Source organism: Antennarius striatus, chromosome 2, assembly GCF_040054535.1.
Source record: "Antennarius striatus isolate MH-2024 chromosome 2, ASM4005453v1, whole genome shotgun sequence".
In the NCBI taxonomy this organism is placed as follows: Eukaryota; Metazoa; Chordata; class Actinopteri; order Lophiiformes; family Antennariidae; genus Antennarius; species Antennarius striatus.
In genome coordinates this window covers 16908502-16932496 of record NC_090777.1, presented here as the reverse complement: position 1 = coordinate 16932496, position 23995 = coordinate 16908502, and the positions used below count along the sequence as shown (strand labels likewise).

At 40.5% G+C, this 23995-nt stretch overlaps 4 protein-coding genes across 4 annotated transcripts; 2 read left to right on the top strand and 2 right to left on the bottom strand.

Annotated features, from left to right (window-relative positions):
• The first annotated feature begins 2915 nt into the window (after positions 1-2915).
• Positions 2916-9707, top strand: tmem51a (transmembrane protein 51a). The gene is made up of 3 exons (XM_068306222.1): positions 2916-3056; positions 4990-5433; positions 6759-9707. Exons 2-3 carry the CDS (start codon positions 5039-5041, stop codon positions 7159-7161), a joined length of 798 nt encoding a protein of 265 aa, XP_068162323.1. The 5' UTR covers positions 2916-3056; positions 4990-5038; the 3' UTR covers positions 7162-9707.
• A 5-nt stretch (positions 9708-9712) lies between these two features.
• On the bottom strand, positions 9713-13205 carry LOC137588903 (chymotrypsin-like elastase family member 2A). Its single transcript, XM_068306234.1, has 8 exons — positions 13157-13205; positions 12420-12508; positions 12155-12252; positions 11027-11149; positions 10740-10876; positions 10262-10407; positions 9890-10042; positions 9713-9767 (listed from the first exon to the last, which is right to left on the bottom strand). The coding sequence occupies exons 1-8, from the start codon at positions 13194-13196 to the stop codon at positions 9750-9752; spliced, it is 804 nt and encodes a 267-aa protein (XP_068162335.1). The 5' UTR covers positions 13197-13205; the 3' UTR covers positions 9713-9749.
• Positions 13206-13566: 361 nt separating this feature from the next.
• On the bottom strand, positions 13567-15583 carry LOC137610295 (chymotrypsin-C-like). The gene is made up of 8 exons (XM_068337855.1): positions 15545-15583; positions 15340-15428; positions 14813-14910; positions 14542-14664; positions 14330-14466; positions 14077-14222; positions 13782-13934; positions 13567-13646 (listed from the first exon to the last, which is right to left on the bottom strand). Exons 1-8 carry the CDS (start codon positions 15579-15581, stop codon positions 13629-13631), a joined length of 801 nt encoding a protein of 266 aa, XP_068193956.1. The 5' UTR covers positions 15582-15583; the 3' UTR covers positions 13567-13628.
• Positions 15584-16838: 1255 nt separating this feature from the next.
• On the top strand, positions 16839-19068 carry LOC137610303 (chymotrypsin-like elastase family member 2A). Its single transcript, XM_068337868.1, has 8 exons — positions 16839-16884; positions 17132-17220; positions 17298-17395; positions 17524-17643; positions 17739-17875; positions 18203-18348; positions 18443-18595; positions 18898-19068. Exons 1-8 carry the CDS (start codon positions 16848-16850, stop codon positions 18913-18915), a joined length of 798 nt encoding a protein of 265 aa, XP_068193969.1. The 5' UTR covers positions 16839-16847; the 3' UTR covers positions 18916-19068.
• Positions 19069-23995: the final 4927 nt, after the last annotated feature.

Below are 23995 nucleotides of genomic sequence, written 5' to 3'. Positions count from 1 at the left end.
TCAGAATTCTAAGAGTAAACTCAGGTTCAAGATTTATGTCATCTTCTTCTTTTCCTTTCGGCTTTTCTCTTCAGTGGTCACCACAGCGAATAAATTGCCTCCATCTTCTGCATCCTCTTCTCTCACAACAATTACCTTCATGTCCTCTTTCACTACATCCATAAACCTCCTCTTTGGTCTTCCTCTAGACCTCCTGCCTGGCAGTTCAAAACTCAGTATCCTTCTACCAATATATTCACTATCTCTCCTCTGGACATGTCCAAACCATCTCAGTCTGGCCTCTCTGACTTTATCTCCAAAACCTCTAACATGTGCTGTCCCACTGATGTACTATTTCTTGATCCTATCCATCCTGGTCAATCCCAAAGAGAACCTCAGCATCTTCGTCTCTGCTACCTCCAGCTCTGTCTCCTGTCTTTTCCTCAGTGACACTGTCTCTAGACCAAACAACATCGCTGGTCTCACCAGTTTTGTACACCTTTCCTTTCATTTTAGCTGAAACTCTTCTATCACACATCACACCTGGCACTTTTCTCCACTTGTTCCATCCTACCTGTACATGCTTCTTCACCTCTTTTCCACACTCTCCATTGCTCTGAACTGTTGACCCTAAGTACTTAAAATCCTCCACCTTCTTGATCTCTTCTCCCTGTAACCTCACTCTTCCACTTGGGTCCCTCTCATTCACACACATGTACTCTGTCTTACTGCGGCTAACCTTCATTCCTCTCCTTTCCAGGACAAACCTCCACCTCTCTAGCTTCTCCTCCACCTGTTCCCTGCTTTCACTACAGATCAGCAGGGAACAGCTGGAGGAGAACCAATAACAAACAAATAATAAAACATATATACCGTAGATCTTATTACATAATAAAACGTACATGGATGTGGGACATATACTTGGTCCTTCTGTGTAAAATGTGGGCCAACAATACAGCCTATAATGTGTGAATGGATGTTCATTTTTGCTGTTATGTGAAAGAAATCTATTTTTCCCGGGCTGTGCACCCACAAATTAATCAAAAATTTGATTTGTCTAATCACTCTTGATATGACATCAAGACCAGTCAAGACCATACAACATGAAAAAAACTCTTAATTCATTTGGCTTTTTGCTTACTGTATATATCAATAGTGTCACCGTCTCAGTCGCTGTATTCCTCACGTCGAACCAACTTGCAAGTTGGAGGGTCCTGATTACATGGGCAGGGAACTGAGGGAAAAACAGCCTTCAAAACAATACATAAAAATGCAACATGTTAGAAAACTAATAAGGTTTCCTTGACTGGAGGACAGGATGTCTCATGTCACACATCTGGGAACACCATTAGTTCAAATAACCACCACTTTTCTACTGACATGTCAACCCTGTGGCAAAACAAAAAGTTCAGAGATGAGATGAGAGCAACACATATCATCTGTTTGCACATTTTGGGCTCTGTATCATGGGGGAGAGATGTGTCATATTAGAGTGAGGAAAGGAAACTTATAATTCTAAATACCAACTGTTATAATAACTAAATCAAATGTAGCCCAAGCAGATCAGATCAGAAAAAAACAAACAATAACAAAATGTTCATAAGATAAAATATTAAGACTTTGAACAACATGCTACAAGTCTTGTTTTACATTTTGTTCTGCGTGGACCCCAGCTGCTTACGTTAACAGCTAATAAACAAATAAACAAACAAAGAAAACCTTGATTCCATGTGATTTGTACCATTCATCGGGTCCGTTTCACAAAGCCGGTTTAGTGGAAAACCTGGCTAAGTTAACCCTGAAATCAGGGAAAACCAGGGCTTTCGGTGTCACAAAGGGAGGTAACTTAACCCAGAGTCAGAGGAGTAAACCTAGCCTGTGTCACAAGGTAAACCTCTAGGTTTGTTACCACAGTAACAGACTCTGAAGCTAGCGTGGTCTGGAGGAGGGGCCGTGTCACAAAGCAGGTGTAGTGGAAACCCAGAGTAAGTTAACCCTGAAATCAGGGTTCTCGGTTTCACAAAGGTGGGTAACTTAACCCAGAGTTAGAGCAGTAACCCTGGCCTGTTTCACGTAGCAAGGTAAAGTGAACCTCTGGGTTTGTTACCGCAGTAACAGACTCTCTGAACTTAACCTGGTCGGGAGCAGGTTTTATTCCACAAACCCAGGGTTTCCTCTGACTCCGCCCCCTTTCACCGCTGCTCGCGCGGCTTCAATTCCTGGTTCTGTGAGACGGACAGTTTGACGGAAGTAAGGTTTGATAAATAACTCCGTATTTCAGAGGTAAACATAGCATGTCCGTTTGACGAGGAGCCCCTTGATTGAGTTTCCACATTAATTCAGAGATTTTAATTTTTTTTGTATCGCGTTCAGATGTCCTGTCATATCCTGTCGGACAGTTCTCTTTATCAGTTCTCTTTAAAAAGGGATGAGAATCTGTTAATACTTCAGTAGCGGATAAATGTCACACTCTGTTTTCCACCAGAATGTGAAGCAATGGGAAGAGAACAATCAGTAACATAAAATATTAGTCTACCTTTGTTTTCTTCAATTTCTTGTTAATTTCTTTATATATATATTTTTTATCAATATGGGCCTATTTCATGAAGGCAGGATTAACCTAGCCTGAGGTAAACCTGTGGTTCTGGGTTACTGAAACAAAACAAAACAAAACAACACAAAACAAAACAACACAAAACAAAACAAAACAAAACAAAACAAAACAAAATAAAATAAAATAAAATAAAATAAAATAAAATAAAATAAAATAAAATAAAATAAAACAAAACAAAACAAAACAAAACAAAACAAAACAAAACAAAACATTCTCCTCTCTATCTAAAAGCCAGTCCGAGAGTGAAAGGGTTAATAACACTGGAAGTTCCCTCCTCCTCCTCCTCCTCCTCCTCCTCCTCCCTCCTTCTGTCTGGGCCCATCTCAGAGGGAACTTCTTAACTCCTATTCGCCGTTTGACTCCAAATTATGCAACGTAAACTCTGAGCAGCGTCTAGAAACCAGCTCCCAGCTCCGAGGAGAAGAACGAGGAGAAGGCTTGTGTTTTGTTAGACAGATGTGAGGTGAGTGCAAAGCCCGCAGACCCGTCCGCGTCAGGAGTCATTTGTGTCGCTGGAATGTTTTAAAAACTTCCAGTTTGTTGAAAGTATCGATAGATCATGGAAAGTTTTCTCGCTCGCCTTTACGCACACGTCCCTCCGTGAGGAGCCCGCCCGGTGCTGCGGGCCATGTGCGGGACGAACGGCGGTCCAACGCAAACGGGATGACTCCTCAGATCTTCAACACGTAGTCACAAATGTCACCACCTAGATCCGTCAAACGAGCCACATTATTATTTTGGGACAAAACTTGACGCAAAGATGGGACTCTTCAGATTAAAACATTATCCGTTTGGGAATAAAGTTTTTATTGCTGTACCTTTTTAACGAATAAGAAGGTTCATGTCTTACCTCACTGTAAAAAGTCGGCCTTGGGGTGAAGTGCTGCCCTCAGGCTGGACTGAAGGCACACACCCACAGTACAGTAAGTGCCATCTTCACAGAAATACTCCATTTCATCTCTAGATTCCTCATCTGACTGCCGACTGTGTCCAGCGGTCATTAGGATTCTGATGCCATGCATTCTTCAGTCAGACGGTATTGTAGTCCAAAATTGGGGCAGGGTTCGTCTACTGATGACGGTCCAACTCATTACCAGCGGGCCTGAACATGTTTGCTCACTACACACCGAAATAAACTGTTTCCAAGGGAAGATTCCGAGGAATGAGTCTTAAGTGAAGACTTTCTTGACTTGTTGCAGTTGTTTCAATGTAGACAGGGTCTTTCTGACTTCTATTTGAGGTTGTTTTCACGGCAGTCTTCCTTCCTTGATCTAGCTGTGACTAGAAAAAAGTTAAACAAAAGTGATCTTGTGATCAATGAGCCATTCAATATGTATGCAGCAGATGAGTCTCTCAGCTCATTGGGCATGCTCGATGAATTTCACAATTTTTTTTTGTCTACTTGAGGCAGTTATATGTATGCAAATCAAACACAAGTGGATGCAAAACTAACTCAATGTTTGAACTGTAAAACATAAGATGAGCAGTCAATGATTTAAAAGAAGGGAGAAAAGAAAATGAAGATATAAAAAGATCAAATACAAGTAGAATTAATATTATTGAAAAGTGTAATTGCAAAATGTATCACAAATCAGCTGTTTACAAAAACCAAATCCAACAAAAGAAAATCATGTGATGCATGACGAGATCCCAGATCATGGCAGCATTCTTTAGGAATCTTAACCCATTCCTCATAAGCAGCTCTGTAATATTCCTGGGTTTACATTCTGCTGGAGGGAACAACTGGAACTTCTCATTTGCTTCAGGGTCAGCATGGTGAACATCCTTGAGCTTGGATATGGACTCCTAGTATAAAATTGGACTTTAACAAAAACGTAGTCTAGTTCTAGAGCAGGTCTATGAAGGCTCCGGCAGGCTTTTAACAAATGTGATTTTCACATTTATGCTTGTATGACAGCTGCGGGTTGAAAAACTTGAACTGCAATATTCCTTAGAAAAAGAAAGAACTTGATATCTATTGTATTGAGAAATTTAAGCTATTATGAATTCTTATTAGGTGTGGTTATTATAAACATTTTAATAAATACTATAAATATTATAAATATTTTAATAAACAATGTATAACGTGGATTGCATAATGACGTCACAGGTAGCAAAGCTGTGTTTTGTGCACTTGAGGGTATTTCATGAGGTTTTAGTTGTGCAACTGTCACTGCCTAGCCTCCTGATGTGCTGACCAGACGGAAATCTCTCTCACTAGTAAAACTAAAAGGGTTTGGTCTCATAAAGATATATTCAGTGATAACTTTATAGATATGGGTTATTTCTTAAGGGTTTAAGTCCCCTGTTATCTCTATTTTCTGTTTGCTGTGACTGGAAAGTGCTGGAAGTGTTTCCTGATCTGGGTGTTTGACCTCCTCTTCTCCCCTCTACAGCTTTTGAACTCAGTGGAATCCCTCTGATTGAAATTTGGGGATTCACAAGATGCAATCCAGTGTGGATGGACCACCACGCTCCCTTGGGGGCAACAACAACAACAATAATAACAATAGCAGTGAAAACACTGGAAACTCAGGTTCTCAGTATGCACTATGTGCCCTGGGGGTCGGACTCGTGGCCCTTGGCATTGTGATGATCGTTTGGAGTGTAGTACCTGCAGACGCAGCTGTTAACAGCGGCACCAGCTCGGAAGGAGGCGGGGACGTTGGCAGGAAAAATAAAGCGTCCTCCGTGGCATTTGTGCTGGTGGGCTCTGGGGTGGCCATGCTGCTGCTGTCCTTGTGTCTGGGGCTGAGGAACAAACAGCGGGAGCAGCTGAGGCGCCTGGAGGCACAGAACCGTGGAGGAGCTGTAGCCAATGCACAGCAGGAAAGAGAAGCGTGAGTCCAATCATACAATCATAGGATTTAGAAATCGATAACCCTTTTAGGTCTGGGACGATTGATTGATCAGGTAGATTACCTTTTACCAGTCTTGTGTATGTGAGAAACATTTCTGTTGGCTTTGTGGTACACATGGAATATTATTTTGTCTGTTCAATTTTTTAAAATCTTGAAATATAACACATTTTTTTCCATAATAATTTGGACTGTTGAACAACACTACATGGCACTTTTCCAGACCATAATGAAAATTGGTTTATTAGATGTATACTGAAAAATAAACCATCTAGCATAAGGCTGAATGGTCAATGCATGTCATGTTTAAAAGATTCCTCCACATTCTACATTATGAACAACAACAACAACAACAAACACTGCTACTTTTGTCAAGAGAATCCCGATGCCCACAAATGCAACACTGATGTTGCCTCAACTTATGATGACGTCATGGCTTTACGTCACATGATCCGGTGGGGTAGAAAGTACTTGGGTAGAAATGGCTGGAGAGAGAGAGAAAATGGAAAGTCCATCAACATTTCAATTTGAGGAAAATTTTAATTGTGATCTCTATTCTAAAGAAAACAAATCTCAATTCACATTCTTCCTGCAATCATGCAGCACCAGTTTAGTGTTATTTTTGTTGAGGTATACTTGTTAAGTATGAGAGAGTTTAAACTTGTCACTTTGCTCCTAAATATTTTAATAAAGGGACTAAAACTAACTGTCTACCTCAGAAGAAGTAAAGAGGAACGTACTCACACCGTCAGCACACAAAATCAAATACTGAAGTGGTGCCTTTTGGTGTAAAATTGTTTTGTTTTGATCTGTATCGTTACAAGTGGAACCTAAAATCAGGATTTCCATGACATGACATGGACATGTCTTTCAGTTATGTAAATATTTTCGCTGTACTGGAGAGGTGTCTTTTGAAAGTCTTTAAAATTTAAACTTCTTTTTAAACTTTTATTTTAATTGTATCTTGAAAATCAAACTTGCTCTCCGAAAGTCAGTTAACAAGCACAACTCGAACAACATCCTCTTTGAATGAAATGAACCTGTAAAGGGTTTGACCATATTTCATCATTAATTTTTAGTTTATTCTTGAATTTGGTTGATGAGGTCTATGCTGTCTGGTGGCTGTTTCAGCTCTGGAGTATTTTCCACTTGATTACGTACATCGGAGAACAATCATAGTCCAGCATCCAATACTACAGCTATATATATTCCCCTGCTATTCAATTTTAACAGGAGTCTTTTTATGAGAACACAAGTTGAGGTGTATTGATTGTCTTTCATATGTGTGCATGTCTGTTTGTCTCCAGTGCTGAGGAACAAGCCCAGAGGTATGCTGTACCCTCCTATGAAGAGGCTGTAGGCAGTGGCCAGTACCCGGTCCGGCAAAGCAACCTCAGGCAAAGCACCTCCCAGCTGCCTTCCTACGATGACCTGGTCCAGGTCGATGAAGTACAGTATGAAACTGAGGGACCAGAGGTTACTGCTACATCACAGCCTGCTTCAATCTCCAGTATACCCAATGCCGCGGCCTCCACATCAAATCGAAGACCTGGGAAAAGTAGCCGAAAGCTGCTCCCTATTAAAATCCGTAGGATTAAATCGGAGAAGCTACACATGAAAAACACAGAACACGCTCAGTCACCTGCTGAAATCAGTATAGAACCACTTACCCCACCACCACAGTATGAAGATAAAGTACCTCCAATATGAGATCAAGCTGATAGTGTTTAAAGTGGTCTCTGATCAGTTGAGCATCTTCATATGGATTCAGATCTTCCCTGTTGATCCTAGAATGGAAAGCAGTTCTATTTGTAGAACACTCTTAGCAGCACTTTGTTATAAGATTAGGTCTGTCCGAATTCATAATTCAAGCCATGTCACTCTGAAGTACTGAACAGAGAAACCTTTATATTTTTTTTTCTTCTTTACTTTTGGATTTCACTGGATTGTCTGAAACGGATACAGTTGGATGGCATGACATGTTGGATTCCTTTGCTGTTGCACGTTGGGTTACAAACATATGCAAATACAGTTGTCTTTCATATTAGAGTAGCTCTCTGTTGCAGGGTTTGTTATCTTTAGAGCTGCACAGTGAGTTGATCATGGAGATACCAGGACATAAATGGTAGTGATAATGAGAACATGTGAGCACATTTTGGTTGGACTGGGGCACAGATTTTGTGGAGAACCATCTGTTTAGCTATGTCACCCGAGGAAGTAGGATCCCTGGGGAGTGACTGAGAAGAATCATTCCTTAGCTGGACTGACCTGAGGTAGTCTCCAAGGAATTTCTCCCTCGTCTCTGCTGGTGCTCCAGGACTAAGAGGGATATTTCAGAGGGTTTAATGCATTTCAGCTTTTTTTTTTTTTTTAATTATTTTGGTTTCGAGTGTTTTCCTTATCTGAAAAACTGAAACCCGGTGCTCGGATTATCGTTATGCATTAAGGAATTTGCTGGACAGCACTGTTTACATATCATCTGTTTTGAACCAAGATAAAACAAAAGCTTTGCAAGCAGCTACTTCCATGATTCCCAGCCAAAAGTGCTTCATCAGAACCTGATAGGAGATGCAGTGGGACATCTCTGTGCGATGTTCAAGTTGTGCACATTTATCAGCGGTTCCAAAGTCAGTCTTTTTCTACATTTAGAATAGAGATGCAGTCCCTAGGATGAACACTCTATGGAAACTGGCTGACATTTCTTCTCAAGACAGAACAGGACAGCCCTGTTATAAAATGGTGGTTGATTAATAGCCACCACTAATGTTAGTTAGGTTACTTTTTAACAACAACAAAAAGTTTAAGGAAGTTGAAGCATGTCAGGGAGTCTGAAGGAGTGGTTGTACTAGCTTATCGTATTTCTAAGATTGCTTTACAGCACGCAGTTAAGTTTTGACGCAAATGCCTTGGTGTTCAGAACGACACTGCTGCTCTTTCTGCACCACTATAAAAGATATTACACGACTGAACTTGAGCTCTCATCTTGCTTTTCTAAAGTAGAATTGCATTTACTGTGTGGAAGCAAGACTGAGGGAGTGCATGAGTAGTTGAAAGCCTCTGCCCTGTAGCCATGGTGAAAACTAGTCCCCAGTACTCTTTGCTTGCTTTTGTTCTTAGTGAAGATTGCCAACAGAAAGACTCTTTGACTGTGCAGCTGCGTCATCATAAGAGCAGCTTTTCTCACTTGGTTGCTCATCGACCAACAGCAGCATGACTCGTAGCCCTGTTTTCATTTTGACGTGTGCAAATAACTCCTGAGCTCCTGTTCAAGCAAATGGAGTTCCATCTCCATGCATTATCCTATCCTTAAACAGACACTTTTAAACTTAAACAGTTGAAGCCAAATGGAAGAATAAATCAATTAATTCAAATAAATGTTTACAAGTATTGCACAAATGGAAATGTTTTTTGTGTTGTGAGACAAAAGTTTTTCATTGCGATCTAATGTAAATGTTAAGTAATTAATGCAAAAGAAAACACACCAAAAAAAAAGAGCTGTGGATGTCAACTTGTACTGTATAATGTCCGACAAGCAAAATAAGTCATGGTCTTTCAAACACCTCAGGTTTGACAAGGAAATTCACCACAGACTTGATTTCTGAAGTTGAAACCTGTCACACAGCGAAACATTTCTCAACTCTGTCATCATCAGTGCTGCAGACAAAATCATTGTACCTCACTTGTAAAAGACCAATGAACTAAACCATAGGTTTTATAACTGTGTTGAAATGTTTTTCAAAGATCAGACACGGAATGTTGTGGTTCATCATTCTTTTACTTGCATAAGTAAGACATTTTTGCCACTGCCATTCTTTTAGTAGTTTTTTTTTTTACTCATTTTTACTCATTAGCTTTTTATTGTATGTATACTGTGAAAGTGTTCTTTTATATAACTCTTTTTCTATTTCTATTTTTCTGAAGAGTGAAAATGTATCTCATGAATATTTTGAGAAATAAAAGGATATATTTAACACAATGGTCACTTTGTGTATCTTGCTGTCACTAGATAATTGTATAAGTTCATGTTGATTAGAGGTTTTGATTTTCTGAATATTTAACCTTCGGCTACTAAATTGAACACTGAAGGCGAGTGAAACGTCTGGATGCTATCTGTGGTTGGCTTTGTTGTCATTTTGTGTGCAGGATATAGACCGTATTTAAAGCGTCACATAAACACAGTGACCCTCCACTTGTTTGCACTCATAAGTAATGGTTTCCTCTTTACTTTGCAGTAAGTCATTGAGACATAATGAACCATAGCTGCTCTTATTGCTGACCAACGCACTTGCACAGCTTCTTCAATAGGTGGTCATAACCTGCAGAGTAAAACACAAAAAACAATTGTGAAGCACTTCCTGTTTTTGAAAGCCAAGCCTTTGTTTGCTTCAGGTTGCATTGTTTACACTGGTTAAAGGAAAAAAATAGAAAAATGTCTCACTGTGTTTATCCAGCTGATGTAAGAGCTGACTCGTGTGAAGACGGTGGGCTTCTGGAAGACGTTGCAGCCCTGCCCAGAACCGAAGCTCACCACACCATGGACGTCCCAGGATCCATCGGGGCTCTGACAATTTAACGGGCCACCAGAGTCTCCCTGTAAGCACATGGTTGTTCATTAGAACACACCAAGGAGACATGGCTGCCAATGATCACTTGGTCATGCTGGATTTGTTTCCTTTCATTCCATTTCTTGAAGGAAATCTATACTCAAATCTTCTTGGAGTCTTTTACTCTGCCAGATGGAAAAATAACATCACAGATCATTATAATAGACCATTAAATTAGTGAAGCATCTCTGTTTGCATGAACTCACGTTACACCCGGCGCTGATGCCATCACCCCCGGCGCAGACCATCTTGTCTGTGGCGAGGACACTCCACCAGTCGGGCTCTGAGCAGATGTCATGGTCAACCACTGGGAGGAGGGCCTGCTGCAGGATGTCAGCCAGAGGACCGTCAGCTGTAGACAAAGACACCAAGCTAGGTGAGTTCTTTGACTGGTCCTAAATCAGACATGAGATTTATTTGATAGGAAGCAGAGGAAAATGGAGTTGCTGTAGCCTTCGTGTTACTTCAGGATGACAGCGTGAGGTCAGTTCAGGGCAGTGGGTTGTTCTTCTAAGGTAGGCCTTATTTAAAAGCTGCACTGTTTGGAATTATTGGAAGTTTGCTATAATTGTGTAAGTCGTCCCACTTTTGAGTGCAAGCCAGTTCAACGGTGCAAAAATCTATAGATCCTCAATTTTCAGTGGAATTCTCACTCATCCATTCTGCTGGGATGGATTCACTCACTGTTGAGTCGACCCCAGCCGGTGACGTAGCATGGTGCACCGTGTGGCAGGATGACGTCACGATCAGGGAGGCATGCAGGCATTATTGCGTCAGAGAAGACGACAGGGGAAGACAGCTTGATCAGGGCAATGTCGTTACTGCAAAAGACGAACCAGCACACAGTGACAAGTGAACCATCTTTTAGGTTGCATTCAAGATCAGCTCCGTTTTTTCATATACTGTACTCTTGTGAATATGAAGATGCTTATCCTAACTTCTAATTAGTTTAACTGAGCCGATGCTGTTACCGGCTAAGCAGGACATTGTAGTCTTCGTGCTTAATGATTGTCGCCGCCATCCGAACCGTAGAACTCTCCTCAGACGCCTTCAGACTGTGTTTTCCCAACTCCACTCTGTAGTTATGGCGGTCACTGTGGAATAACAGATGACAGTGGTCTAGTAGACACATGAGAGTAAAGTATAACTTTATTTATCCCTTAAGGAGGTTCCATCAGGGAAATTAATTTCTCCATCGCACACAGCACAGTGAGCACACAAAACACAGAAAAAGCACACAGAAAGCACCAGCACATAGAAAGTAGTAAACTGTCCAGTGTACTACTGAGTAAACACCAAATAGAAATATTAATAAATAACCCATCAAGAATATACAAATAGAAAATCATAAATAGGTATAGAAATAAAAAATAATAACCAGGCCTAGTTAAATATGGGTATAGTGAAATGTCTATAGTGTTTGTATTGTTTTTGCTGTATTGTTTCTCATCCCTCAACTCTCGTGTGGACTTTCTTCTTCTTCATCTCGACCAGAGAGGAGTTGAGCAGTTTAATGGCTCGGGGGATGAAGGAGTTCTTGGGTCTGTTTGTCCTGCATGTTGGGAGGCGCAGCCTCTGGCTGCTCAGGCTTCTCTGGTTTCTCTGGTTGTTGGTAACGGTGTGCAGAGGGTGGCTGACATTGTCCATGATGTCCAGCAGTTTGTCCAAGGTTCTCTTCTCTGCCACCGTTGCCAGAGGGTCCAGCTTCATCCCGACCACCGAGCTGGCCCGCCTGATCCGCTTCTCCAGCCTGGAGAGATCCGCCTTAGTCACGCTCCCTTCCCAACACACCACAGCGAACGACAGGATGCTGGCGACCACAGACTGATAGAACATCCACAGGAGCTTCCTGCAGATGCTGAACGCCCTCAGCCTCCTCAGAAGGTACATCCTGCTCTGTGCTTTCTTGTACAGCTGCCTCGTGTTGCTGGTCCAGTCCAGCTTGTTGTCCAGCCACAGCCCAAGATATTTATAGGTCTGCACAAGCTCCACCTCCTCATGAGACAGTTTACTGACATTTACTGTTTCTTGTTTGTCCCGTTGTAATATCATGCTGTACTTAAATGTCATCCTATTGTCAGCCATCCCTTAAACCGTACCTGATGCAGTGAGCAGCGGTGAGGACCCAGTCGGAGGAGATGAGGCTGCCTCCACAGACGTGACTCCAGCGCCCTCTGCTGTCCGACTGGAGCGAGATCTGAGCAGAACATAACGGGACACGTTGAACCTCACGGGTGAACTCCCACACAATGTATTGCCACTTTGGTGGAGAAGTCATCAAAGTAAGGCCTGAAAAAGTGAGTGTAATTTCTAATCTGTGATTGTCAGACAGAATATGTTTCTGCTCATGTAGACCCGACTAACCTGCCAAGGCCAGCTGTGAGGCCTCACATCTTCTCCTGCCACCACCCTGCTGAGCACAGGAGGCACGGTGGGAAGGCCACATCCAAAAACTTGGAAAATGTTAAACAATTAATTTACACTGTGATTTATGCATCAAACTACACATAAAAAAAACATAATTTTTTTATTATGGCAAGTTTTCCTTTTTTATTTGGTGGCATGGGTCAACAATGTACTGTAGTTCAAATAGCTTATAAAGCACACCTTTGTTGAGGTCAAAAAATAAAACATCTGTTTACCTTGCCTGGACGATGACCCATCACTTCACAATCATTTGTGTAAATTCATTAAAAAATAAATTTTGCTTTGCGGCATAATAAAGAAAAAATCTCATCTGCAATGCTGAAGAAAATTGTTTAATCCACCCTCTTTTTGGACAACAAATCATAAAGTTTCATGGAATCAGTACTGTAGTTTTAACATGCTGTGGAAATTTTAAAAAATGCTCTACTTAAAGAAATTCTCGAACAATTCCTGGATCCTTTTTTCCTGAGCCACATCATATTAATGAGTTCTTTCCTGGTTCTTGCCCTGTTATTCTAGGGCAAAAGCCCTAGGGCACTATCTTTCTGGGACAAAAGCCCTAGAAAAACAGTGGAACTCAATCAATTAGTTATGGTCTGATTCGAATGAAAACTAACAAACAAGCAGGTGAAAGATGTGTTTTAGGCTCATGTGAGATGTTGCACCAATCTTACCGCTAGCTACCTGAAGAGTGAGAATCAGCAGGCTCCTCATGACTGGACAGTGTATGCTAAAAGCCTGAATATGTTGGTAGGAGGATGCTGGTATTTAAACTGTATCAGGATCTTCCAAGTAATATATTTACTCTCCTTGGAAACCCTATCTGACATGATCACAAGGACAAACATGTGCATGTGGTTGGTGATAGGAGTTTCCCAGCACTGCTGGATTCTGGGATCATGGGAAATGTTTCTGGTTAAAATAAAAAAAAGTTTTTGTTAGAATAAAAGTAACTTACTTACAGATTGCCTACTTACTACTTATTTTTACTACTATTGCCTACTAACTCATTCAGTTACGCTTTTCATATTTATAGAAGAGAAATTAAGACAGAAATGTGCACAAAACAGGAAATGTATTTTTTCATGGTTCAATTTTTATTTATTCTGTACATGCATAGTGATGTGGTCCTGGAAGTCCTTCATCTCAATAGGCCACCATTTTCTGTGTGGAAGAGTAGACATGTTAGCTTAATACACATTAGAAAACAGGTTAATTGCAAATGAAATAAATGTGATCAGTCATGTTTCTCATGGCCTCAGCCTCTGAAATGATTATCTGAGATGCCCAGGCGCTTACAGAGTTGATCCAGTCCATGTAGGAGCTGACTTGCGTGAAGACGGTGGGCTTCTTGGGGAAATTGCAGCTGAGCCCAGAACCGAAGCTGACGATGCCGTGAACCTCCCAGACCCCAGCTGAGTTCTGACAGTTCAGAGGACCGCCAGAGTCCCCCTGATTCATCACATAAATGACAGCAAATTAAAACATAACAATGGATTTACAAGTAATTCATCACGTATGACAGATTTATTGGTGCATGCACCACAGCTCCTTGTTGTGGGCTTTGGTGAACACATGTGTATTTTAGACTCACGTTACACCCAGACACCACTCCATCTCCACCTGCACAGACCATGGTCTCCTTCACCTGATGACCCCACCAGTCGGGCTTGGAACAGGTGGCGTGGTCCACCACAGGCAAGAGAGCCTGCTGCAGGATGTCAGCGATGGGACCTCCAGCTGGGTGGAGGAAAGATGAGTTCAGGTTCAGCTCAGTTAAAGATGGGAGCACTGACACATAGAGTGGATTAATTTTGTCTCATAAAGACGATGGACACTGTGCTCACTGGAGATACGACCCCATCCGGTGACGTAGCAGGGCTCGTCGTGGGGGAGGATAAAGCCCGCAGCAGGAAGACAGGCAGCCATTATTGTGTCAGAGAGGGTGACAGGAGACTCCAGCTTGATCAGGGCGATGTCATTACTGCAGAAGAAACACATCATTAAACTACTGTTTCATCAAATGTTCTTCATTTTCATGAACAATGTAGAATATTACCGGATGAACAGGGGGTTCCACTTCTCATGCACAATGATGTTAGCTGGGGTCATGAACACAACACCTGCCTCCGTCAGTTTCAGGTTGTGCTTTCCCATGGCCACTCTGTACTCCCTGCCTTTGCTGTGGGGTTTCAGTGAAGAACATGAAGCCGTGACGGGTGAGCTTTTAAATATTACATTTAGATGCTCCAGACTCAAAATGGACCATGAGGGAACGCGCTTGTGGGTTGACATATTCAGTCCATTCCTCTAATAGTTCATATTCTTACCTGATGCAGTGAGCAGCAGTGAGGACCCACTGGTCAGAGATCAGAGTACCTCCACAGGTGTGTCTCCACTCACCCTCTCTGTTGTACTGCAGGGAAATCTGAAGCAAACACACAAGGACAACTTTCATTTTCTTGTTCCCAGCGTCTTCCTAGAAGAAGACACTCTTGCTTTTGTTCATGTTCTGGTTGGACTTCATCCATCTAATGCTTCTTCTACTTCAGGGTCTGTTTCCAATATTAAAAGTATTCTGATGCAGTTACTGCACTTCCATTGTTACAAAGTGTTTTCCTGCACTTGTGGTTAATTAATGTACTAGGTTAGGGCAGATAAGCTATACACTTGGCTGTTAAATTTTGTCAATTTATTTATACAATTTCTTTTGTTTCAGCAATTTTTTCCTTGTATTTACTTGTAGTATAAGGCATTTTGCTTGGATCCATCTCTGAAAGAAGCTTTGCAAATAAGCCTGCCTTACATTTTCTCTCAATAAGGTTGACTATACTATTGATGTTGTGTTCTCTCTTACCTGCCAGGGCCAGCTGTGAGGCTTGACATCCTCTCCTCCAACCACCCTGGTAAGCAGGGGAGGGAAGGTGGGAGTGCCACACCCGTAGGCTGGGAAAATTAAAAAAAAGGTCTAGAATGGTTAACATTATTAGTCTCCATTCATTTTGTAGCGATAACAGTTCACACATTGTAATGAAATGGTGTTCTGAGTGAAAGATACCTACCACCAGCAACAAAGAGAAGGAAAACTGCAAACTTCATCGTGTCGGTATCGTCACGGTTTGCAGAACAACACCTGATATATTTATACCTCTCACGATGTTATGTAACCTACAAAAACCAGATGGAACCGGATCAGTTTTTCTTTGAACAAGACCACAATCGGGGTGGAGTTCAGCTGAAAACAAAATGACCTCAAGTGACCAGGAATATTAGGTCAAGGCTGAGGTGTCCCGGTGGAAATGATCACTGCAGCAGTTCAGCAGAATACAAAGACTGAACTGTGGGAGCTGTGGCTCAGAGAATGTTAGAGAAAATATGTTTAATCTATTATATTTTTGCTGCAAGAAATATTTAGGAAGCATTAACTTAAGAATGAGGGCAGCACGGTGGTGCAGTGGTTAGCGCTGCCGCCTCACAACACGGTGGACTCGGGTTCGAGTCCCGCTCTGTGCAGAGTTTGCATGCTCTCCCCTTGTCTGCGTGGGTTCTCTCCGGGTTCTCCGGCTTCCTCCCACCACCAAAAGCATGCACTTCAGGTTGATTGGCTGGTCCCAAATTGACCGTAGGAGTGAGTGAGTGAGTGTGTGTGTGAATGATTGTTTGTTTCTATGTGGCTCCGCGGTACACTGGCGTCATGCCCGGAGTGTCCCCCGCCTCACGCCCTGAGACTGCCGGGATAGGCACCGGCTCCCCCACGACCTGCGTTAGCAGATTGAGCGGGTTGGAAGATGAATGAATGAATGAACTTAAGAATCATATTTAATCATGTCACGCATTATTTATTCGTGAGTGTGTGTGTGTGTGTGTGTGTAAAATTTGATTTAATAAAAACTGACATCTAGTAAATATTTGTTTTGTTGTTTTATTTATGTTTGTTTTGTTAGTTTTAGGGTATATTACTGGTTGCCATTTTTGAAAACTATGTTTTTAAAATTGAAAACTCATTATTACATTTTTCTGTGTTATTTGAAAGTGTTTGTCTATATGTGAACAACAAAATATATTTAAGGCTGCACCTTCAGAAAAATTAAGTTTTAGGTGAACAGGTTGTGTTAAAGTTTCAAGTTAAAGCTGTAACCAGGACTTTTAACACCTGTGAGCTTCACACAGAGGTTGGACAGGGTAGATAAAGTCTGTTTGAGATTATCTGTGGCTTATCTCCAGGGTTGACATATTTTTCCCACAAACTTTCTCTGACATCTCTGAGGCAAATGTTCAGCAACACATTTAATCTTTTGGCTGGTATAGAACTACAGTATATAAGGAGGCACAAATCTAGCAGAACTTCAGTTGAAGACGGTCACAATGAAACTCCTGATCTTGGCTTTGTTTGTCGCTGGCGGTAAGCTCTGCTGCTGTTACTGCACTGATAAATTTATTACACACCCATATTTATTTGGATTGACTTTAACAGAATGCCACTTTTATGCCAAACTGATTATTGCTGATGTTACAATGACACCATAAATTACCATATTCTGTGCTGGTGTGTGTGTGTGTGTGTGAGTGTGTGTGAGTGTGTGTGAGCAGATGATATAAGGGATTTCCCCCGGTATTAATAAAGTATCTATCTATCTGTTGTTTTTCAGCCTACGGGTGTGGCAATCCCACCTTCCCTCCCATCGTCAGTAGGGTGGTTGGTGGAGTCGATGTCCGTGAGAAAAGCTGGCCCTGGCAGGTCTGAAACCTTCATACACTCTCTTCCACACTGCTTTGGACTATTTTCTTCAACATTCATGTGCTTCTCCTCCTCAGGCGTCTCTGCAGTACAAAAGTGGCAGCAACTTCTACCACACCTGCGGCGCCACCCTGCTCTCCAGCCAGTGGGTTCTTACGGCTGCCCACTGCATCGGGTGAGGCTATGAGACGAACTAGGACTAAGAACTAAGAACTAGGACATGGAGAACAGATATTATTTTTTAAATAGATCTTTTCATCAAAGTGACCCTGAAAGATGTTTGTGTATTTTCTGGCTGAGCAGCAGTCGCACCTACAGAGTGTACCTGGGAAAACACAACCTAAAGAACAATGAGCCTGGCTCTATCGCCATCAGCCCTGCCAAGATCATCGTTCATGAGAACTGGGACTCCTACAGGATCCGGTGAGTCACTTCCCTTCATCTCGTAGAGTTTACATATCATGCTGATGTTTTGTCATTTTTCGTTTCTAAATGTTGGGTTTGCATCCATGCTCCAGTAACGACATTGCCTTGATCAAGCTGTCAACTCCAGTCAAATTGTCCGATCAAATCATGCCTGCCTGTCTTCCCACATCTGGAGAGATCCTGCCTCACAACTTCCCCTGCTACGTGACCGGATGGGGCCGTCTCTGGAGTAAGTTCCACCAAAAGAAAGCAAATACAGAGCAGCATTTATGTCCTCAAATGTTTTGTAAGCATTTTCTTACCTAAGCTAGGTGAGTGCAAAAATCTCCAGTTTTAAGATACAGTAGATAGAATATCATCCATTTAGACAAGTGGTTCAATCCAGTTTCAAGCTTAGGAGCTATGACCTATTGACAAAACTGATTGATTTTTAGAGAACGTCTTTGAAAAAAAACAACTTCTCACTCTATTATGAGAAGGAATGGAAATGAGATTAGAGATCCGGGTTTTGGTATAGGTTTGGCCTTAAATAAGGTAGCATTTTTTTCTTCTGAAGCTGGAGGTCCTATTGCTGACGTCCTGCAGCAGGCCCTTCTCCCTGTGGTCAGCCACTCCGTTTGCAGCAAGAGCGACTGGTGGGGCAGCTTGGTCACCAATAACATGATTTGTGCCGGAGGAGATGGAGAGCTGGCTAGCTGCAACGTAAATAAGATTCTTGTAGACTGATGAATTAAAGCTTCTGTAAAAGTGACTCTTGGCCTCACTCTAACATCTATTTCTTCTACATAAACTTCAGGGAGACTCTGGCGGTCCCCTGAACTGTCAGAACTCTGATGGCTCCTGGGACGTCCACGGTGTGGTGAGCTTTGGCTCCAGTATGGGCTGTAACTATCCCAAGAAGCCCTCTGTCTTCACCAGAGTCAGTGCCTACATGGGCTGGATCAACAGAGTAAGTGTTAAAAGACTTTATGGTTTAATGCTCGTCCGAAGTCCTTATGACTTTTTAAAAAAATCTTCTGGAGACAGGAACACTCTGTTTACTGCTTTACAATGAAATCTTTATAATGTGGCTTCTAAAATTAAAAAAGATGAAAGATGGTTTCAAGCTTTTTCCTTGTAACTAAAATAGAACTCATGAAAAACAGTTTGTTTTAGAAGAACAAATTGACGTTTCGTGGTACAGTTGCACTGGCGACCTCTAGTGGACAAATCTGAAACATTTTCATGCTTTTCCATTTGTGTTCTTTCCAGGTGATGACCAGCAACTAAGATCTGTGTGTGCTGCACTGGACCAACAAATGAAGAATATAGTAGCTAATTTAGTGTGTTCTGTTTTGTTTTTTAGCCACTGGAATGGTATTTGCTGGTTTGTGTGTTAGACAATCCGTAAATAAATACCCTTAAACATTAAAATTTAATTAAAGCAAGACTTTTAAGTTAGTCGTGTTTGATTCTCAATCTCCTTCATCAACCCTTGTTATATAATAGTTCCAACTTCGGAACATGTTCTTTCCCTGACTGATGTAAAAATTAACCATGGTTGTGATATTCAACTATCCTCCTATAAACTAATATCACTTGCAGTGGGAGAAGATGTTTTTTATGAGCTAGGTTTGTACAGTTGTGAGGAGCTACTGAACAACATAAAGGCCCAACCCTGATGTCCTAATACAGCAACAGATAAGAGTCATTTAATTTACTGATTTATATTTTTTTTGTTTTCACCACATACGTTCACCTGCAGAACAAGATGCTGTCATATGAAAGAGTACGGTATGCCAAGAGCGGTATACCCTCTATTGACTTGCTGCTTTAAACAATATTTTGCTGTGTTGATATAAATGGAACGTTCAACTTTGTACCCTATAAATCAAAAGGAAATGCATTTCTATGTCATTGATAACTAATCTACAGTATATACACTCCTGCCAAAATATTTTTTGTGTACCTAACCAACTAGTTTTTGTGCCTAACACAAACTTCTATAAATCACCAAAAATCTATTTGTTTAGATCAGTAAATTTGGTCTTTTGCTGTGAATTTTTTTCTGATTAAATTGGATGGATTTATAAATTCAACGTGTTTTGTTAGGTTTCACTGTCCACCTGTATCTGCCTATGATCTATAATTATAACTAGACCTTGGTTATAACTAGACCTACAGCCTTCCAAACACTGTACATTTAGCACATTTAATTTCAAATAACTTCTTAAGAAATTTATATATATATATATATATATATATATATATATATATATATATACACACACACACACACACACACACACACACAGTATATATATACAGTATATATATATACACATACATATACAGTATATACATACATACATATACATATACTATATATATACATACATACACATACACATACATATAGGCTCCGGCTCCCCGTGACCCACTGCGGCGGATATAGCGGTGGTAATCTTAAGATGACTGACTGACGTACATTTATATATATACATACATTTATATACATGCACATATATATACAGTACATACACAAATATACACATACACATATATACATGTATATATACATACATTTATATACATGTATATATATATACATACATTTACATACATATATATACAGTACAGTATATATATATATATATATATATATATATATATATATATATATATATATATATATATATATATATATATATATCTACCCGGATGGCTGCACCGTAACGCCGAAGCGGCTTTCGTCTTCGTGTTCATCCGTCCCACACACACAGAGCAGTTACGGCTTCGTCAGACACAGCGGTTTGTTTTCTTGTTACGGCGACAAAAAAACAAACAAAGTCCGATATTGTTTTATCGTGGAATTTCCATGGGTCCCCGCTAGTACATAGACAGATAGATCGTCCACACGATGCCGGAACTTTTTGAAAACGCAACTTATTTGTTGCGTTTACGCCTTCCGTCCACACGACAACGCAGATATCCGGAACAAAAACGCAGCTTTTTGAAAACACTGGCCTAGGTGGATTTTTTTAAAAACGCTGGGTCTGTGTTGTTGTGTGGACGGTGTATCCACAACTTTTTAAAAACGCTGATGTCTTGCTTGCGACAAAAACTGCTGTGACGTCATATTTATGGGCCCGTGTGTACAAACATGATGGATGTACGAACCTTGTTGATGGCAGCATCCTGCTTCCTGCAGGCGTTTTGTGACAACAAAACACGGAAGATTCCTATTGGATCAAATTTCAATACTCAATAAAAAAACAACAACTCAATACTGTCACCACATGGTTTAGCATGCTTATAGCCGTCTTTGAAATCGCACTGGTGCATTTACGTGTGGACGGAGATTTTTTTGAAAACGCTGTTGTGTGGACACGAATCGTTTTCGATGCGTTTTCAAAAAGTTGAGTTTTCAAAAAAATCCGTCATCGTGTGGATGGGGCCTCAGAGAAGCAAGCCTATCTTTCACTTGTCCACTATTGACCTGACAATTTTTCTTGACTTCTAGTGCGTTTTCACTTTTAGTTTTCACCTTGTTAGTTAGAACTTTAATATAACAAATAATGTGATTTATTGGACGTGTTGTGTTTTTGGCAAAATCAACACTTTTGTTATCATCGGTTGCAATACACTGATGAGTGTCCTGCAGTGTTTTTTCAGAAGAAATGAAGTATTTAGAAGGGTAAAAAACATTAAATAAAGACTTAAAAGTATCACGTTATATTAACCATTACCATCACAAAACAAACAAGGCAGTCAGAGACTGCAACATCCCGCGACACCCCTGAATTCAAAATGTTACTCTGACCTACTTTCATAATGGTCGCAGCAATGTCTTCTATATTGTACAATCGAGTATTTGGCTTTTCACCAAAGGTGAAGATCATCATCACATTTTTGTGCTTCTGGCTTCCTGAAAAAGTTGCTTTTTGTTTTGTGATTATATCTCATCAGGTTTCAGAGATGTGTACCTAAAAAGGTATAAAAGTGAAAATTTGACTTGACCTAGTTTTGCAAGGTCATGATCCAATTTTCATCCCCTTGCCTCCATGAATACAATGCCATTTGTTTCGTCTTTCTATCTTATCCAGTTCCTGAAATATGCAGAGTTCATTTTACCTCATGAAAATAGTGCATCCCTAGGATGCGCTTCGAGAAAAATTTGTGCATCCCAGTATGACGTTTAGGCATCCCCAACAGTAATAACAGAATATATGGTAGCATCTTACGCAAGGATTGAATTTTATCAATAGCTCTGTAGATGCTAAGCCACGCTTGAAGTCACTGAGGTTTCCACCACTCTTGAGTTGTTGACGCGCTTCCTTAATCAAGATTCGACACGCTAATCTTTTGCATGAATGTTCTGTTTTATTTCCGTTTAACTTGTCCTATAGTTTACAACTAAACATCTCAGTGTTCGGCGTTTCAGTCACAATCAGTGCGCTATCAACAGTAAAAAAACTATTGATGCTTCCGGGCGAAAAGACCTCGCCCTGCCAACAATTGGTCTCTATTTATACCTTGTGACCAATTATCCACAGGAGACCCAAAGCATCATTTGGCTTCTACAAGCACAATATTAAAAAATTGAACAAACTGCTGATTTAAATGATTTTATTAATAGCAAAGGCATAACTGTTTAAGTAAAAAGAAAAAAAAAAGTTAAATTATATATTAGTTTAATCAACCTGTTAAAGCCTGGTAGTCATTTAAAAAACAGTTTTAGAAATAAAGAAAAATGTAATACAGTTTTTCTTCTCCATTTTTGCCTTTCACTCAATAGTTTTCTTTGCCTCTAATTCATATATTCTCCTGTGGACAAAGCACCAATCTGACAGAGCCTTCTCCATCAGTAATGTCGCTTTGTCTTGATTTACTTTTGATTGTCTTTCATTCAATGTCAGTTGGTTTTTCTCCAACTTTTGCATCTTTTATGGAGGCCTGATGATAATCAATAACTTTCGGGGAAAGTTCTCATAACTTTAGGGAAAGGTCCTGACCATGAATCACAGAAATATAATATTTAACAAAGGAAGATTTATAAATTATTTACTTTGTATAGAACATTCTTTAGAAAATGCTTGTCTGTTTTTAATAAAATGATGAATTTAAGAATGTATTTTGGCTTCTTCAACGACTGCTGACAGGTAGGCACTCACTGTTAGTTTTTTAAAAGTCTGGCTGAACGTTGTTTATTTGGCCAGTAGATGGCGACAGATCCATGTCTGGAGTCCATCCACCACCTAAATATAAGGTCCCTCGTAAAAGTGAACTCTTTGTTAGAGTAAGCCCACATTTCAACCACATCAAGACATCAGAAAACCATTCATAACGTCTATTGGCTTGTTAAATAAATTGAAAATGGTTGTGACTCATTCAATATACAGTATATATGTAGATTCACACCTTGATCAAGTACAATAATTTTAACAAAGCAACAGATAAAATGTTCAGAGCATTCCAATGGATAAGTGTTGGATTATATCTGCTCAATAATGAATGATTCACTTACACTGTGGATCAGTTTATCTTAACATTAACTCATTAATTTTATTTACTAAAAATGTTTGTATGTGTGTATGTTCACATTTCTTACAAATGTCTACAGTCCTTGAATACGCTGTGTTCTACTGGTATCTGTGTTGACTATCCTGTAGAGTCAACAAACAGCCACACAGCTCTATTTCCAACAAATTAATTACTCTAATCAGTTAGATGGTTATGCGTAGACATACTGTATAATGCCTGTGAAGCATTCTTCAGAAAATAGCTTTACGTTATAGAACATAACAGAATAAATCTGTACTGTTGAACTGATCATCTTCAACATGAAACGGCTTTGGTCACAAAGATGGGTGGCTGAGCCTCGGACACCAACAGGTGTGAGGTTTCCGGTCGGTCCACTGAACCCCAGAAGAAGTAATATAGAACAAATGTAACCTTTCATCTCTCCCGTGTAATAATGGGATGTTTTCAACGCTCTGTAGGATTCCTGGATGGTCCTCATTGGCTCAGCTTTGACCCTCGCCCATCTGTTACCATGTCTGGGGTTAGAGGGCTACTGAATGCTGTACATGTTGTTGGCCTCAAGGTATAGACCAAATGTTTTAGGGTGTGAGATGGATGCTGCGATGAACTCTTGAAGTAGACATTCAGGTTATGCATAGACCTTTCAAGTTCAAGCACAGTTGAAGCAACAGTATGTGTAGTTTACCTGAGGCAGTGATTCCATCCTGGTCAGGCTTCACACTATACAACCACAGCTGTACAGTTTCAAAGTTGCTGGTATTCTTCAATCAGCTCCTGGCTTTATAATATTATAAATAAAGTGACATTTAATCTTTGGGTTCAGAAA